Source organism: Neodiprion lecontei, chromosome 7 (assembly GCF_021901455.1).
Source record: "Neodiprion lecontei isolate iyNeoLeco1 chromosome 7, iyNeoLeco1.1, whole genome shotgun sequence".
NCBI lineage: Eukaryota > Metazoa > Arthropoda > Insecta > Hymenoptera > Diprionidae > Neodiprion > Neodiprion lecontei.
This window is the reverse complement of record NC_060266.1, coordinates 14,517,299-14,537,145: the sequence shown is the minus strand read 5'-3', so window position 1 is coordinate 14,537,145 and position 19,847 is coordinate 14,517,299. Positions and strand designations below refer to the sequence as shown.

Genomic DNA, 19,847 nt, shown 5'->3' with positions numbered 1-19,847 from the left:
TTTCCGCACTTATCCCCTTTGCGTGCACATGTGCCATACTCGATACCATGAAAATAATAATAGTAATAATAATAATAATAATAATCTGCAATTTTTCTATACGATTATTACCCTTTTTTCATTTTCAGAAAACTTTTTTTCATTTTCAGAAAACTTATTTTCATTTCCTGAAAACTTTTTTACGTGTTAATCAAATGGGAAAAAAGTTTTCGGAAAACTTTTTTTCATTTCCCGAAAACTTTTTTTCGTTTTCTGAAAACTTTTCTCGCGGTAAACGAATAAAAATGAATAATTTCTCAATATATTGGTAATAAATAAATAAATGAGTACATAAATAAATGTTAAGTATATGAATTCACATTTTCAAATCTAGTCTAAAATCGTTTCCGCATGATGACTGATCACCAGAGGCATCAAACGTAAATATTCACAATAATCATCTTTGTTTTTCACGTTCACCACCACCCTCTTCCGCTGAATGTCCTTGGGCAGCTCAACGAATGTCGAAAGCTCCACAGCGAGAGGCTGGTATCGGTTGATATTTCCGAGAGGCTGGTATCGGTTGATATTTCCGAGATTCGTTACAACTCCCGCTCGGATCCGGTTGGTGAAAGTTCGATCCCCAGCATGCCTGCTTTCACCCCCTCGCAGATGAATTTTTGCAGAGGTGGTGGCTGGTGATCGCATAGTTTATTTATGGCACATAACCGCATGAAAATTCGAGTTTGTTGAATTCCCCTCCAAGATATTTCATTTGCAGGCGATTTTGCCCAGCCATGTTGCACATTTCAGCCAGCTGATTTGAATCTTCTTGCAGGACCCTTGCGATTCTCGGTGGTAAGAAGACGTTGTAATCCTCATCGATCATCGCTAGAACACGTGCCCCAAATTTCGTTTTGACCAACCGTAAGCCCGTGATATTGTACGTCGCACAGTGGTCCGAAAGCCCGAATTCCTGGCCAAAACCCCCAAAACCGAAAGTTATCATCCGAGGTAAAGCTTCACATATTTGTCAATAGATAGCATTAGAGCTTTGAAATCCAAAAGGACAGATGTTTATATTCATTCTATGGCCTGTGGTAAACCCTCGAAAGTGACCTTTGTCAAGACTCGCGCGGGACTGTGGTGTGTGCACGCTTTCGAGCGCGGGATAAAAAAGGCTATAGTTTTTTCAATTTGCATCAAAATCGAGTCAACCAAAATGGATATTATTCCTCAAGGTAAGTGAATTACATAAATTTTGTGAAAGAACCAAGTTTCGGAATTTATGGCGATGATATTAATGATGCAATACGAGTGCTGCAAAATAACCTATTTCATTGAATTGCATTACTATCTGTAGAGAATTAGTTATGATCCCCGGAGATCCTGCGGAGATCTCAACGATTCCTAGTGTGAAAAAGTATAGAGAATGTGAAACCGTTGGCATCGCCTGCTCGTTTTTGCTCCATTGGTCAAAAATAAGCATTCTTTGAAGCAGTGTTTTGTCGACTCGATCGGAGCCTCGTGTCCCGCCTCGTGGGATTAGTGTAGCGCGGCGATGCAGACTTTTTGTTTTGTTTACATATACCTGAGGACTGTTACAAATGTATCTGATGTAATGTACATAGTGTCCAATTTGAATTTCATTGGACTCGCACTACTGAATATTATCACGAAAGTGAATAATTCTAATTTATAAATTATTAAAAGTAAGTAAAATATTTGCATTTTCAATGATAGGATCCAAGATGGAGGTTGTGCAGTGGACACGACAGCAACTGTTTGATGCCGTGCATGAGGAATGGGACGAAAATCTCGATGACCTTATCGAAAATTTGGGCGTTAAACTGCTCAATAAAGCACCACATCTTTTTCGCATCGAAAAAAATGTGTAAGAATTAAAGAAATTAATTTACAAAATATCACTTCTAACAAAGTTGTATCATTTTTCACGGAATATTCCCGCCATTTTCGGTCCACCATTTTTAATTTCGCATTTTTGCATTCGTTTTCGGAATCAGCGACCCCAAAAACATTACTAGTATGAATTTCAGCGAATTGGTATCATTTTTCGCGAAAAACATCCGCCATTTTGGGGCCGCCATTTTGAATTTTGCATTTTTGTTTTTTTTTCAGAATCAGCGACCCCAAAAACATTACTAGTATGAATTTCAGCGAATTGGTATCATTTTTCGCGAAAAACATCCGCCATTTTGGGGCCGCCATTTTGAATTTTGCATTTTTGTTTTTTTTTCGGAATCAGCGACCCCAAAAACATTACTAGTATGAATTTCAGCGAATTGGTATCATTTTTCGCGAAAAACATCCGCCATTTTGGGGCCGCCATTTTGAATTTCGCATTTTTGCATTCATTTTTGAAACCAGCAGGCCAAAAAACTATAGGTATAGTAATACTAGCAATTTTCACTGAGAAATATTTGAGTTATTAGTTTTGGCCAAGAATTCGGGCTTTCGGACCACTGTGCGTCGCTCCAATTTCAAGTTCTGACATCTTTTTGGTTGGCGGGTTCTCCAGACGACCGACGTGGTTAACTTTTGTTAGATCCATCGCGTTTCAATCGGTTTTTTTTTTTTCACTAGTACGAGCAGTTCACGACGCGAAGAGACGATGAGAACGGCGTCATCATCGGAATAGGCCTACGTTTATATACCACTCACCCCACCGAGTGGGAAATAAGCCTGGAGGTAAACTATTAGCGTGAAAGTTTACGAATCGCCCATCAACATTCCCAACCCATCTAATTGCAGCGAACATCCCCGGCTTTACTTAACATTAAGTGCAACTGTAATTTGAAATATATAACTACAATAAATTCTATTAATATTTTTCAAATGTAAAATTTTCGCTCTGGGAGGGAAACTATTAGCGCGAAAGTTTACGGATCGTTATCAACATCCTCCGATCTATCTAATTGTAGCGAACTTCCCCAGCTTTACTTAAAAGAATTAAGTGCAACTGTAATTCGAGCGCATTCGATGTACATGGAAAATATTATTTTTCGCTCTGGGGGTAAACTATTTGCGTGAAAGTTTACGTACCGTCATCAACATTCCCGGCCTACCTAATTGTGGTGTCGCCATCCGGTCGATTAGCGCAAAAGAATGTATTCGAAGTACGTGGAAAATATTATTTTTCGCCTGGGGCAAACTATTGGCGCGGAAGTTTACGGGTAACGGCGAAAATCAAATCGAAGTATGTGGAAAATATTATTTTTCGCCTGGGCAAACTATTAGCGCGAAATCTAATTGCGATGCCACCATCCGGTCGATTAACGCAAAAGAATGTATTCGAAGTACGTGGAAAATATTATTTTCGCCTGGGGCAAACTATTGGCGCGAAAGTTTACGGGTAACGGCGAAAATCAAAATGGCTATTCGTCCGACCAAGAAATAAATCACATTGTCAAACTGTCTGACGATAAAAATCAAAATGGCCGCCCATCCGACTGAGCAAAAATCAAAACGGCCAACTGGTGACATCATAGCGAAAATCATATTATCAAACTGTCGGACGATGAAAATCAAAATGGCCGCCGTCTGAATGGCTGCTCGGCAGACGGCAAAATCGGTCGATTATGCTGATGACGTCATAGCGAAAATCATATTATCAAACTGTCGTACGATGAAAAATCAAAATGGCTGCTTATCCGGCTAAGCAAAAATCAAAATGGCTGCTCATCCGGCTAAGCAAAAATCAAAATGGCCGCTGTGTGAATGGCCACTCGTCTGACTAAGCAAAAATCAAAATGGCCGCCGTCAAAAAATCATAGTCGCCGTCAAAATGGCTGCCATCCAAAAAATCAAAATGGCCGCCATCAAAAAATCAAAATGGCCGCCATCCAAAAAATCAAAATGGCCGCCATCAAAAAAATCAAAACGGCCGTCATCAAAAAAATCAAAATGGCCGCCATCAAAAAAATCAAAATGGCCATCGAAAATTGGAGGGGGCAGGGGGGGCGGGGGGGCATGGGGGCATGGGGGGCACGCCGCCATGTTTGGGTCTAGAACTCTCATAACCAATCTACTGCTCTGTAAATGTGAAGGGAAGTGATGTTGAAAATCGTCTTCAGAAAGTTCTATTTCTCGAATTTGAGGAGGAGTCCAATAAATTCCATTCCTATTTGTACAAAGACCTATTTCGCGATTGTTTGAAGCTAGTGAATTTCTCTTGGTCGAGATAACACTGTTATGAGCAGTGAGAAAGTCTATTCCCAAAATACCTTCATCCTCTATATCTGCTATAAAAACCTTATGTGGAGAGTCGATACACTCAAAAAAATTAATTTGGACAGTAACCTGTTTTAAAACCGGGGTCGTTATTCCAGTGGCTGTTTGCAGTGATAAAGAGGGAACAATCTGGTCATTGGATTCAAAGAGATCCGATCGAACTACGGTCACTTCCGCGCCGGTGTCTATTACACGAATACAATCGACGCCATTTACAGTACCGCGCGCGTAAAGACCAGACTGCGCAGACTTCCAATTAAAAACTGTTCTCTAAAAGGGCTTTCACTTTTAGCAATCCGCGATGATTTAAGCCCTGACAACTCATGCGAGATTAGTTTTTTGGACGAGTTTCTGCTCAGAGCTCGATTGAGGATTTCCCTCCCATATTTCTATATCTTTTTTTTGCCAATTATAGGAGTTCCGATTCGAATTTTGCATCGGTTCTCCTGTAATTTTCTTAAACAAAAAACAATGGTTGGCGTCATTTCCAACTTTCTTACAAAATAAACGAGATAAGACAGTTTGATCTGTCGTAACCGCGCTTTTGATTTCGCGTTTGTCATTCTGGTTTTGAAAAAAACCACGATTTCCTTGTTTAAAATTATTATTACTATTTCGATTTCTATAATTCTGAGGCTTGGTCTCCCCCAAGCGCTCAAAATCCCGTCTTTCTGAGGTGTTTTTGGACACTTCAATTTGGCGAAGTTCGCCTTACCCGAAATATTGCTTTCGCATGGCCTCCACCTCGAGAGCTTCGGCCGTTGCCTCTCGCATGGAAGTTGAACCTGATGTTCCAACAGCCATTTTGATTTCCGGATCTCTAATTGCGTTTAGAAAAGCTTGAGTCGCTGATAAATTACGAGACGGCTCGTGATCTGGTAAAGCTACACGAGAAAGCCGTTCAATATCTTGGCTGAGTGACGCGAGGTCTTCGTCTCGTCCTTGTCCCTGGTCTGTAATTGAGCTGTGTACTGTTACGTCAGATGGTCATTTCCGTATCTCAATTAAAGCGTGGAGTTGAGTTTATCATAATCGGAAATTTCTTCTTCTGACAATGCTGTCAATACATTCAAAGCGGGAGTTCGAAGGCAAGAGGCAGGGCTGTGAGCCTTCATGGCGGAGTCCCACTGATTATGTTTTGCTACTGTATTGAATTGTCTCTCTTACTCAGACCATGGAATTTTTCCATCAAAAACAGGCGGTTTTGTAGAACAAAAAGGTTTCTCGAATATTTGAGAAGAAACCCGAGGAATTCTTGAATCATTTAATCGATTCAAACGAGAATAACATGGCTGAACGTGAAATGGAGGCTCGGAAAATCCAACCTTGTTTTCTACCCGTGATCTACAAATTGGGGAATTGTCTAACTCCCTAATAAAAGGCACCGACCTTGAGTCATGAACATCCTGGCATCGACCTGGATGTTGGACTCCCTGGACAGCAGGAGAGAGAACAGGGGAAAGCAATGGAGTAACAACTATTGGGACTCGAGGAGAAACAGCCGGCTGTCCAGAACCGCTCATTTGATGTACAGATTGAAGCGCCGCCACAGTCGTCCGGAGCAGGTCATGTAGACTGGTTACCGAACGTTCTCGCTGTTCTTGTTGCTCTTGAAGCAGCTGAACAAGTTGTTGTTGTTGTCGTATAGCGGCTTCTTGTTGTTGGTTAGCCGCATCCAGAAGCTGCCGTTGATGTCGTTCGGCGGCTTCTTGTTGCTGTCGCTAATGACGTTCGGCGGCTGCGTGTTGTTGGTTCATTAATCTCAGGAGATCGATTTGAGAGAATAAGGCCACCGAAGGCACGGGAAGAGGGTCTACTGAAGGTGTCGATCCTGCTTCAGGAACTCGCGGATTTTCTGTAATTTCTTCTCCGCCACTTTTCCGTCGCCGAGAGTGTGTCATACGACTGATGCTCATGGTTTACTTCACGCACTGAATTGACTCAAATAAAATGAAACTCAAGGTCCCACTTTTCACACCAGTGTCACGTTCTTGGACGTTACGAAAATAAATATGGATTTGTGAGTTTGATTATCAAGCCAAAATCAAAGACGTTAATGAAATACTGAGAAAAAGCTTGAATTGCAGGGTACGTGTTTCTAGTTTTAGGTCTGAAACAAAACTGTTTTCACAATAATGTTGGTTGACGCAGCAACCTTATTCTTTTCAAAGACATAAGAGGTTTATAAATGTATTTTGTTTATGATGACTACTAGATCAATAAAAGGGGGCAAAACGGGTGATTTTACCCTTTGTAACAATATATATATATATATATATGTAAGGGACAGCTGTTCAAATTCGCAACAATGTCAACCGTGCCCGTGACATACGCAAAATGTATATATATCATATATATCATCCAACAACAGCTCCGGAAGAGTATAAAACTGGAGCACCGCGAAGAGCGGTTACTAGTTGCCGATCAAAGCGCCGAACTGCGTCACAGTGTAGAAGGATAATCAAAATTATTAGACCAGTTGACCGGCAAAGCGCCGAGCTGCATTATATTAAAACGAAATGTTGCTCGCCTAGAGAACATTATCGAATTTAGCTTCAAGTTTAGGGATAGGAACCTCAAGCAAAGCGCTTAGTTCCAACATTAGGGAAGACATTGTTTATCAGAGTCCACGATAGCCCGGGACTGCTAAAGAGTTAGAAAAGATATAAACGTTTGAGCTGTAGGGAGATTTAGAAGCAGAAACGACGAATTCTGTTAGTTTTATTATTTCTTCAAGTTCATTTTTCTATTTTTATCCTCTACGGTTATATTTTGTAAAACCTTATTTTGTCTTCAGACAAAGACCATTGTATCTGGATTGATCGCTATTAAACTTATGTTATAGTCAAGCATGCACTCGTCTGTCTCGCTGTCGACGCATCCCTCGAATACATAACGTTATCTTGAAAAGGGGAGGGAAATAAAACCAACAGTCAGCCAAGGATTTCCCTGGTCTGAGAGGTTAGCGAGGTTTTGGGTCAATAACCCACAGCAAAATATAGGCAGGCGACTCTGTTTACTCCGAGTTCGCGATTAGAAGGGAGTACTGGGAAAACCGTATCTCCGACCAGGTGACATACACTTTCTTTCACTTGTCTCCAGTTGAAGCAACTAGTCTGGTCGAGAAGTGAGTTTACTGAGAAAAATCGTTAGAATGGTCTTAAAAATATGGCGATTGGTGCATTGGATTCAGAATTTAAAATGACGAAACCGGTATTTTTTAATTAATCTGCCATTAAAAATTTCAATAGTTATAAACAAAAAACGAGAAGAAAAAAAGGGAGTCTCCGTTTTATAGCTATAATTTCAAAAATATAAAAGATAAATGAATTTTGAAAAAAAATCCTAAAAGAGGAGGAAATTTCCGATGAAAAAGTCCGTACTCCCGGAATTCTAGCTTTATTATTTATAATTTTAATTTAACGTTGAAAATAGGGCTCCGCGCGGCCGTTTCGGTGCCTAGGCGTCACCGCCTAGCGAAGCATGCAACACGAAACAATTTTTTTATAACATTCAATATTAATTTAAAAATTTGAGTAAATTATAGTGTTATCTAGACACTTGAAGGAATGTAGTCTTACCAAAAAAAAATTTTTAACTCGATTTTCGTTTAAGTTATTTCATTGTTAATTAACTCATTTTTCGTAGACTTGACTTTTCATAAAATCACTTGTGAAAGTTTAAAAAATGGGTCTATGAATTGTTTTTTCTTTTGTGAGCTCTTCTTATATAAATAATAAACAAGATTCAGCGGTAAAAGTTTATAAAAGTTTTTTCATTTGTTAATAATGATTTTTCAAAGTTATCAAAAATGGAAAAATCCGGCTAATGTTATGAAAAAAATTTTTTTTCATAAATCTTGAATTTTGGTTGTTTTTAAATTAATATGTTGCGTTTATTAGCTTGGCTGAAAATTTTTTAACGTGTATTGTTTAAAAATTTATCATAAACAAATAGACAAGTTGAATATTTTTGAAAAATTTTTTTTGGTCATTTTATTGTCTTAGTGAAATAATGATTTTTAAAAAAAAATTTTTTCTTAAAAAAATTATCTAATTGTTCAAAACTGTTTTTTTCATTTATCCACCATTTAAATTATTTATTAAGAAATAATTTTTTTTCTAAAAATCATCATTTACAATTGTTAATATAATTATGAAAAAAAATTTTTTTTTCTATTTTAATTTTCATTGTTTATTTTATACACAATTTGTTATAAACAAATTTATATTTTCATTTTATTTTTTTTTTTCGTTGCTTTAAAAAATTACAAATACAGCCATGTGCATCAGATTTGTAAAAAAAATTTTTCTCTATTTATTATTGAATTTTAAAATACTTTACCCCAACAAAGTTGGAGCTGTCAACTATTTTATCAACTTAATAATTGTTATAACTTCCAAACTATTGATGATACGGTCTTCAACATTCAAGACGATCTTTTAGACAACTTATTGATTTACATAATAAATTTGTTTTCTCCTTAATATCTACTATGGTTCTATTTTTATAAACATTTGTTTATAAAAAAAAGCATTACATCCATTTTTAAATGATGATATCTTGTAAACTATTGAAGTTACGGCTTTTGTGATTGAAGACAATTCTATAGAGTAATTATTGGACTGCTTAAAAATAATTTTTTTATATTTTTTATTCCATTTGTTTATCAGTTTTTTTTATTTATTCAAATCATTACACGGTTAAAGGTACATTTTTTGGATTTTTACGTCACATTTATATTCACACACACAACAGCGGAATTCGTGTACATATTTTTAGTCAGTAAATGTACACCCGTTGCTATATGTAGTTGCGTGTGTTGTGTATCAAAACTTTTATTATTTTATATTGTAAATTAACTCTAATTAGTAAATTAGATAATCTATTACTAATTTAGTTAATTTATTCGTTACATATTTATTGTTAATTAAATTAATTGTAATCGTTTGTATCATTTATTAACATGGACATTAAGAGGTTATGTTTTGCGTGTGAGAAAACTTTGAGTGTTGGTGTTGTGAAGAATATTAAAAAACAAGGTATTCAAACATTAATTAGAAAGAGTAAAAAGTACGGTGATGACAAGTGGAAATTGCTCGAGAAATCGACTGAAATTCGTGTTCACGATCAGTGTTATCTAGAGTATTCGACTGGGGTTTTCAGAATTCCAGAAGCTGCAGATTCTCCACGCCCGGGACGATCTTCACGGGCTAGTTCCACTGATAGTTTTGACTTCAAGTTACTGTGTCTGTTTTGTCAAAAAAGTTACGCTAAAGAACGTGGAAACAAATGTATAGTTGTTACAGACTCACTGAAAGATAAGTTGTTGCAAGTCGCAGAGGAACGTAATGATGACCTCGCAGCAAACGTAATCTCTATTATTAATACAACACCATCTTTAGTCGATGTTCAAGCTCGATATCATTCTCGTTGTTTTAAAAAATTTATATACATTCCGAAAGCACCTACTTCAACTGAAATCCCGGATCCACGCGTACAAAATACCTTACAGTTAATATATAATTACATTGAAAATCATGACGAGTGTCAATTTTCCACGAAAGAGTTGAAAAAAGTCGGTAACAACGAGATATCAGGTGGAACAATTTTGAAATACTTAAAACTGAAATATAACGAAGACATCACGATAATAAAACGTCCCCGAAAAGATATCACTATCTGCTATTGTGGTATTAGATCATTTCCAGTAGATGAGTTCTGGTACTTACAAAGAGAGGAGAAAAAAGAAGATGAAAAATTAAGAATCATTAAAACTGCTGCAGAAATAATACCGAGGCAAATTAAAAGCACTAGTTATGATAGCAAAACGTATCCTACTTCAGTAAGTTTTTTTGATAATGTGGAAGACGATATTCCCAATTACTTAAATATTTTTTTGAATCAGGTTATGTTAGAAAAATTTACGAAGAAGAAAGATAAATTGAATCTCAGGATGGATAGTTCGACGAATATTGGGTTGCCTGCAGACGAAAATACCGTACTTGAAGGTATGTAAAAATTACAATGCTCGGCTTTACTTTCTGTTTTGTTTTATAACAATTATTTTTATTTATTTTTTTTCTAGATCGAAATAAAACCGATGAATTTGCGTCATATGATGATCAGCAGAAGAAAATGGAGCTAAAAAAAAATTATTCAGCACATTCAATTATTTGCGCGCTACGTCCCAAGTCATTCATCTCAACTCTCCATCATGCTACTGGTCTTTACGTGAATCGCAAGAGTGGTTCTAAGTTTATTGTGAATCTTCTTTCAAATTTAGGGGTGTGTTCTTCGTACTATGATGTTGCTTTACATGAAATATCGGCTATAAAAGCAGAAGTAACAACTATAACACCACCAGTTTTTGCTCAGTATGTGTATGACAATGCCGATCATAATGCACAAACACTTGACGGCAAAAATACAATACATGTAGCTGCTGGAATAGTAGCAATTAATCCTCCATCTGCTCTAGGAACAGATACTCCGGTACCAAAGTTGAAAAAATTACCTAAAGCCTCTGAAGTTGCTTCTTTTGGCAATGTTCAGCTGAAAGAGTATAATGATTGTGGTACTTCACTAAAAACCATAATATATGAAGACGTCCTGAAGTATAAATTTGGTAATTTTGAGCCGGGATTAACACCAGTATACACGACTTACATTTGGGGTCGTTATCTAAAAGTGTGGAACTTACCAACCCTCCGAGGATTTTTAGAAAAAGTTTCTAATAAAATACAGTTCATTGTGTCGAGAGTACTTATTTTACCAATAATTGACCAAGACCCTTGTAACCTTCAAACAATTTATACAGCCTTGCATTTTGCGGTCAATCACGCTAAACAGATTCAAATGAAAACGTGTTTCGTTACGTTTGACTATGCTCTTTGGATCAAAGCTAAACAAATTCTTTGTAATACTCAAGACGAAGAGTTGAAAAGTGTACAGCTTCGTTTGGGTGGCTTCCATCTTCTCATGTCTTACTTAAAACCAGTGGGTACTATCATGGGTGGTTCAGGGATTAAGGAACTATTTACTACTGTTTTTGCGACAAACTCAGTGGAAAAAATGTTAAATTGTACTGTGTATTCGAGAGCTGTTCGAGCGCATATTTTAGCGGCAACTGCGATCGGCGAGTCTATTGCAAAGACTGCCGAGTCAGAAGAAAATATCTGCAGTCATGACAATATCGCTGGCATAAAAAGTTTTGATCCTCGCAGAGCTCCTCCGTTGACCATGAGTGTGCAGCGAACTATCAATGAAAAAAAAAACAAACTGTCAACTTTGTTACAAGATTTCAAAGATAATCCTCCATCTTTGGACTCTATAAACGAGGACGATGACTGTAGGGCAATGTTCAACTTGTTTTCAAGTGCTTTGGAAACACTCAAATCACGAGGTCCAACGGCTGAACTTTGGCTGCAGTATTTTCATATCGTTATGATTGCTGTATAATTTATTGAAGCTGAAAGGAATGGAAATTGGGGCCTACATTTATTGTGCGTTCGTGAAATGTTGCCAATATTTCACGCTGCAGGTCACTTCAATTACATCAAAGGCGCACAAATTTATCTGCAGGATATGCAGAAGTTAGGCGACATTATGGATCCTGATGAATACCTAAGTTTCACCGAGAGAGGCTTGTTCACAATCAGAAGGACTAATAAACCATGGTCTGGTGTATGGTCTGACATGACAATAGAGCAGACAGCAATGCGATTCTTTGGAACAGGAAAAGAAGGAACCAAACATGGTCGTACTATGAGTGAAAGTGTCGTTTCTCGATTTATATTAGGTATGCCTTATGCGTCTGATATTTTGGATCAATTGGAGCAAGTAACTAATTGCAGAAGCGCATCATCCGACCAACACGTCGAATTAACATCTAGTCGACAAAAACAAGATAAAGAAGATGTTGAATCCGCGCTGTAAATTAGCGGCATTCTTTTTCACGTTTTACAGTCTTTAATCCTAATCTCTGCGTGGACATTTTAGTCACGTTTTAAGGTCATAAACTATTCAACTGCTGGAAGTTCCCATCCCTTATGGACGAATTGCGTCGACTGATTTGCAAAAAAGGATACTCCTTACGCCGTTCTGCCACATCTGGCAGCGAGTCTTGCAATCTCGACAAATTCTCTACTTTCTACTCGTAAATACCTTTGCCTACCTACCAATCCTCTAATCTTCACCTTTCGTTCCTTGTTTTTTTTATGACGTGTATCCTAAAACGCCCGCACGTGCATCGCACATTGGGAATGTACGTTTCTGCTTCTGGCTCACGTGCTCACTCCCACTCCCAAGCAAAATTCATCCCTTCTCTCAAGGGACAATCCTACCCCTTCCAGTAGTTTTTTGGCCATCGGAACTTAGCTAATTTTTAAAACCTACCTTTAAGATCAGATTCGTTTCGACCAACGCGAAGAGAAGACCAACTTACTCTACTGCCACAACTTCTTCTCACTACCCCGCGTGAATCTCATACAACCGAACTCAACAGTGTATTCAAATTATTTCAAGTCTGTTAATAAATATATTTGTTGACTAAACCTTATAACATTGAATCATCTTTGAGTCAAACCCGATTGTCTCAAGGAAGCCAGTGCATCGAAAATCTTTCCCGATTGGTTTGACGAGGATTTACAACCCTCGTTGGTAAAAAATCTCTTACCGCCATCGATGCCGAGCGCAAACAGAAGATATTGAAATATTTAAATACTGGTTCGATGATCACGGTATCTTCGAACATCGACCGGAAAAGCTCATATCTTTATCTACCGGACTAGTTGGTGATGAGACGATAAATTGCCATCGAGGTTTTGAAAAAGGTTTTGAAGGTATTGCAAAAATGGTTGATGTTAATGCGGAAAATTTTAAACACAGCAAATTAAACTGTGTCAAAACTTTAGTTGCAACTACCCCTGTAATCGAGATAGATAATGAAAAAATTCCGATTAACACAACATTGCTCTTTCAAAAGATTGCTGCTAGTCTGGTAGACAAAAAGGATTTGATGAAAGACGCAATATCTTTTGAGTTATCACCATATCCGATGGCTCTTTTTAATGAGAGTGGAATCATGCGCGAAAATAACAAATCCGAGCTTTATAAATCTTTAAATAGCACTTCATTCACTAAAAAAGATTTTGTAGATGTCAAGTTCGTGATTGATGGAGGTTACTTACTTCACAAAGTTGGCTGGCCGAGAAATTCAACATTTGATGAAGTTTTCGCAGCCTACGAATCTTTTATCATTAAACATTATTCTTCTGATACCACCATAGTTTTCGATGGGTATAATCAATCGAATATAGGAATCAAATCATATGAGAGATATAGACGTGTCATAGTAGGGGAGCCCAAGAAGGGATTTTGGGTTTTATTTAAGCCCGACAGAACAATATAAGGGAGGAAACCTTGCACCCTGTTATGAACGACCACCATATATGAACCCTTAATATACAAGGGTGCGTCTAGGGTGCCAATCAGATTAGTAAAAAAAAATCGATCCTCAAATTAATTCGAGCTCGTCAGATTAATAGAAGGTAAGTTAATTACATGGAAAAAAGCGTCAATTTCAATATTCTGACGATTTGATCATGATATAAGAGAATAAGCGAGTAATTAGTTTGCAAAAAAAAAACGTCACCTGGAAGTATTCGAGCGCGGTTATTTTTTTTTTTTAATTTGAAGGAAATCATGTAAAAATTACGGATATAATATAATCTGACGGTTTCTACAACGTAAAAAAGCTAAAATTATTGATAAAGTGAGGTACGTGCAAGTGCTGAGAACTATGTATTTCCCACTCCGCGCCTCTCTCCCCTTCTCACTCTTTCTCTATTTCTCACTCTCTCGCACCGTCCCCCCACTACTTTCTGCGGCCATGATGCCATCTCAGCTGACGGCTAGTCGTACATTTAATATGTATTCCCTATCCGTAGTTAGAGTAGTTAGAGTGAGCATTTTATTTAATAACAGCCATATTTTTCTTAGGATTGTTTTCAAAAACTGAGAATTATCAATTGAGGATATAACAAGTAATTTTTTTCAAAAAAAACATAAACAAGCAGTATTTATTTTTTTGTAAATAACTTTTGAAGTTGGTGACTTGCGATGATTCACGTGAGTGGAAGTAAGTGAGCGATAGTCGGTAAAGAAAGACAGCACTAGTGAGTGAGAAAGAAAACAATAGCCATTGACTATTGGTGTCCTTTACATGTCACGGTACTACCTTAAGCTGTCAGAACAATGAAATTCCTCCACATAATTATCAGATTATAGGTTAGCACAACAAGGACATCGAGCTGAACTGTCTGCATATAAATCTGATGAGCTTGAGTATTTCAAGGTCACTATTTTTTTTTTACATTTTCAAAAATCGGCTGTGAGTTCTGACCGCATCCAAATCGTCAGTCTTTTGAATAGGATACCTTTTAGAGGTCACTTAACATTCCCCCTGAATATCTGATGAGCTTAAATAATTTTTTTTTTTTTCATTTTCTACCCCTTTGTGCTGCCACCCCCGACTTGTAAGCCGGCAGATTAATACTTCTCTGTTACCGGAAGCACATAGGGCGTATACGATATTAATGTCTGACGCACTCGAGTATTTCTTTATAATAAATTTTTTTTACATTTTTGAAAATTAGTACCTACTTCCCCCGGCAGTAAAAGAGCATATATCATATGAACTTTTTTTCTTTTTAGTATCTAATCTTTATGATCCAATAGGTTCTCGCAGCGCTAAAGTGACTTACCATTTAGCCTCTTGGGATCCCCTACTATAACAAGAAAGTAGCGCCTGAAATTAGTTTTACACCAGACATGAAAACGCCACGAGAGAAAGATCTATTCTTATCAAATTATAAAAACAAATCTAGATTCGTTGAACATTTGATTTATTACTTGGAAGGGCGTCATCAATTATCAGTATTTCAAGCTCCAGAAGATGCAGATTTATTGATTGTACAAACGGCAATCGATATAGCTAATACTGTTAATAAACGAGTCGTCGTGGTTGGTACCGATGTTGACTTAGCGGTATTAGTAATTGCTCTTACTCCCGAAGGAAAAAGCGTCGACATGCTGATGCCGAAAATTTTGAAGCATTCAGAAAGTGTAATAACTTCTCACGAAAACATTATGATAAAAAAATTCATACTATTTGCACATGCTTTCTCTGGCTGCGATACGGTAAGCTCTATTTTCCATAAAGGCAAGAAATCATTGTTGAAGTTGCTACAAGATGATATAACAGCCCAGGAACACGCAGAAGTTTTCTACAACAGTAATTCTTCTCGGGAAGAAATCAGAAAGGCTGGAGAAAATATTATGCTGAAGTTGTACAAATCTACATTAGCGACAATCGGTGAATGCCGAGTGGATCGTTTTGGTGATGTAGCACGCAAGTCATCTGCCCTCAACTTAGCTTTACTGCCACCAACATCCGGGGCAACATTTCAGCATTCATTACGCACTTTTTTACAAGTTCAGCGTTGGTTAGGAAATGTTTTCAATCCTGAAAACTACGGATGGAAGAAGACGGAAACAATGTTTCTTCCCATACGTACAGAAGATCCATTAGCCCCTGCAGAACTTTTAACTATAGTACATTGTTCTTGCGCCACTACTAATCGTAGCAAGAATTGTGGATGCAAGAAAGCAGGGTTACGTTGCACCAGAGCTTGTAAACATTGCCGGGGCGAAACTTGCTTGAATTCTGCGGATATTGTTGTACCGGAAATTGATGAGTTAGAAGAAGAAACCGAATATGTGATTAAACCTGGCTATCTAGAAATTATGAAGAGCATTTACGGTACTTATAGTGATGACAGTGATGATGAAGTAAATGAGGACGATCATACGGGAGATCCACCCCACGAGGTTCCTGAAGAACTACCAAGCCAGCCATCAACATCAGACGAGCAGCCAGCGAAAAAACGACGAATAAAAAAATAATTTTTAAAACGAAATAAAGAAAAATTCAATTTTAAACAATTGTATGCATTAAAATACACTGATTTTTTTGTTAATAATAAATACTTCTGAAAAAATCTTACTGAAGTACTCCTTTGAAATTCTTTATTTCCAAATTCCTCTCAAATTTTTACTTTTTAATTTTAAAATTGCAATTACTTTGAACTGCATGGGAAAATATTCTGTTCTACGCATATTTTTCAAAATTTAAACAACAGAATCTAGAATCATAGACGTAAGTAGCAAACACAAGTAAGTATTTTCATTCTTTTTTACGCAAGTCTGATTGGGAAATTGTAAAAAGTTCATTCAATTCTGTAAATTTTTCCCGGGCTGCACACTGGCAAAAATTTTGAGTTTTTTCTTTGACAAACATTGAGTAAATTCAATATTCCAAAATTGAATTAAAACAGCAAGTGCAAAATAAATTATTAGCGTTAAGTAAGAAAATAAGGACAATAAAATCCAAAAAATGTACCTTTAACCGTGTAATGATTTGAATAAATAAAAAAAACTGATAAACAAATGGAATAAAAAATATAAAAAAATTATTTTTAAGCAGTCCAATAATTACTCTATAGAATTGTCTTCAATCACAAAAGCCGTAACTTCAATAGTTTACAAGATATCATCATTTAAAAATGGATGTAATGCTTTTTTTTATAAACAAATGTTTATAAAAATAGAACCATAGTAGATATTAAGGAGAAAACAAATTTATTATGTAAATCAATAAGTTGTCTAAAAGATCGTCTTGAATGTTGAAGACCGTATCATCAATAGTTTGGAAGTTATAACAATTATTAAGTTGATAAAATAGTTGACAGCTCCAACTTTGTTGGGGTAAAGTATTTTAAAATTCAATAATAAATAGAGAAAAATTTTTTTTACAAATCTGATGCACATGGCTGTATTTGTAATTTTTTAAAGCAACGAAAAAAAAAAATAAAATGAAAATATAAATTTGTTTATAACAAATTGTGTATAAAATAAACAATGAAAATTAAAATAGAAAAAAAAATTTTTTTTCATAATTATATTAACAATTGTAAATGATGATTTTTAGAAAAAAAATTATTTCTTAATAAATAATTTAAATGGTGGATAAATGAAAAAAACAGTTTTGAACAATTAGATAATTTTTTTAAGAAAAAATTTTTTTTTAAAAATCATTATTTCACTAAGACAATAAAATGACCAAAAAAAATTTTTCAAAAATATTCAACTTGTCTATTTGTTTATGATAAATTTTTAAACAATACACGTTAAAAAATTTTCAGCCAAGCTAATAAACGCAACATATTAATTTAAAAACAACCAAAATTCAAGATTTATGAAAAAAAATTTTTTTCATAACATTAGCCGGATTTTTCCATTTTTGATAACTTTGAAAAATCATTATTAACAAATGAAAAAACTTTTATAAACTTTTACCGCTGAATCTTGTTTATTATTTATATAAGAAGAGCTCACAAAAGAAAAAACAATTCATAGACCCATTTTTTAAACTTTCACAAGTGATTTTATGAAAAGTCAAGTCTACGAAAAATGAGTTAATTAACAATGAAATAACTTAAACGAAAATCGAGTTAAAAATTTTTTTTTGGTAAGACTACATTCCTTCAAGTGTCTAGATAACACTATAATTTACTCAAATTTTTAAATTAATATTGAATGTTATAAAAAAATTGTTTCGTGTTGCATGCTTCGCTAGGCGGTGACGCCTAGGCACCGAAACGGCCGCGCGGAGCCCTATTTTCAACGTTAAATTAAAATTATAAATAATAAAGCTAGAATTCCGGGAGTACGGACTTTTTCATCGGAAATTTCCTCCTCTTTTAGGATTTTTTTTCAAAATTCATTTATCTTTTATATTTTTGAAATTATAGCTATAAAACGGAGACTCCCTTTTTTTCTTCTCGTTTTTTGTTTATAACTATTGAAATTTTTAATGGCAGATTAATTAAAAAATACCGGTTTCGTCATTTTAAATTCTGAATCCAATGCACCAATCGCCATATTTTTAAGACCATTCTAACGATTTTTCTCAGTAAACTCACTTCTCGACCAGACTAAACGGCCTACCAGCCCTGGTCTTTCCAAAGGGAGCAACTGCGGAGGTGCTTGTTCACATTCCTAGGCGGCTTTGGTAAATCCTAAGTCCGTATACTTCGATTATCAGGGATTTTTGAGTCTGATAAGCTGATCCAGCTTCTACCCATCGGAGGGGGTTCCTTACAAATCTATTAAAATTAACAAAGAACACTCGAATGACGGGTTTATCACATAGGCTGTGGCTCAGGATAAGCCGCACTCGTTACAATATATATTGTAACGTGGCATTTCAATTAGGCCTGCTCGTTACAAGGTACTCCCTGAACCCTGGGCGGAATCCCGGGATAAGGGTTCGGAAATCGAGTCGCGAAATAATCAGAAAGAGAGCGCCAGAACTGGAGTCACGCACCCGGGCTTCGACAGGGATGAAATGGCGAAGTAAGAATAAGATATTGCAGGCTTTTGTTTTTATTTTTTTTTGAGTACACCGGCCACCATCCAGTAACCAACTCCGACGCCGAAGAGATTTCGAGGCAAGGCGAAACCGCGGAGATCTCGCGGGAAGGATACCGAGGCTGCGGAGGGGGAGACAACGCAGATCCCTGCAACGCGGGAATCCAAGGCGGACGTGATTCCCGCTGGCGGCCGGCGCGCCACAGCCTCCCCGCTCACCCCGCCTACGCCCAACCGAGGCGACCGCGAGAGACCAGCTAGCGACGAGGGAGCACCACCTCGCCCAACCCCAGGACCCCGTAGAGCTGCGCGGGAGACGACATCGCGATCTAGCCTTAAGTTCTGCGCCGCGTAGCGACGACAGGTGCGCGGCAGGTTGCGCAATCCCCAAAATCGATGACAGATCGATTGTTGCGCATTCTTAGGGTGATGACGTCACGAAGGATTTTAATAACGAGATCGGCGTTGCGGCCATCCGAGATCACTCGAGTTCTGGCGAGCAATCTAGAAGCAAGTGTGTCGCGAAATAATCCGTGTCCGAGTTTTAGTTTTTTTTTTTTGTCGCGCAGAAGAAGGTAGAAATTGCGAGGGGAATGGCAGCCAAGGGTCACGAGGGAGTTGATCCATTCGTGGCATGGATGTGGAGCGGTAAGCGCTGTTAACCCTCTTGCGAGAGAATCTCGAGAGATAATTAATAAAGGCTTGCCGAGGACGGATAGCCAGTGAGGACTGGCGTTAGCAACAGTACTCGAGATTCTTTAGCCGATACATCTGCTTGGTGACCGTAGCCTGAGTTGCGCGTAAGGAAGTGGCGTTAATTTTGGGTGATCAAGGAGATCGAATCGCGTCACTGGTTGAGCCGAGACATTATTGCCTCGAGTTTGAGTGTAACCGCATTCCGTTACACGGGGTCACTTCAACTTAGTCCGATATAGCCTCAGTTCTCGTATAGGTCGCGAGCAGTCTAACGGGGAGCATTCGAATTCGCGACCGCGTCCCGCTGTCGCGGAGAAGGTTGAGCTCGGGTGCGTGCTAGTAAAAATATTCTTTTGTAGAGGATGGTCGCGGGTGACGCGACGAGCCTCGTTTTCGTTTGGTTTTTAGTATAATCCGTTAGTGTTAAG

At 37.3% G+C, this 19,847-nt stretch overlaps 1 protein-coding gene across 2 annotated transcripts in view; it reads left to right on the top strand.

The window, feature by feature from the left end:
* The first annotated feature begins 961 nt into the window (after nucleotides 1-961).
* LOC124295364 overlaps nucleotides 962-19,847 on the top strand; it is a 58,951-nt gene continuing 40,065 nt past the window's right edge. Inside the window, exons 1-2 of one of the 2 annotated variants that reach the window (XM_046745071.1) lie at nucleotides 962-1,220; nucleotides 1,723-1,873. In XM_046745071.1, coding sequence (XP_046601027.1) covers nucleotides 1,070-1,220; nucleotides 1,723-1,873 — 302 coding nt within the window. In that variant the 5' untranslated portion in view covers nucleotides 962-1,069. Of the gene's footprint in view, nucleotides 1,221-1,342; nucleotides 1,490-1,722; nucleotides 1,874-19,847 lie in introns of those variants that run through there. The other variant, XR_006905286.1, reaches the window with a different exon arrangement.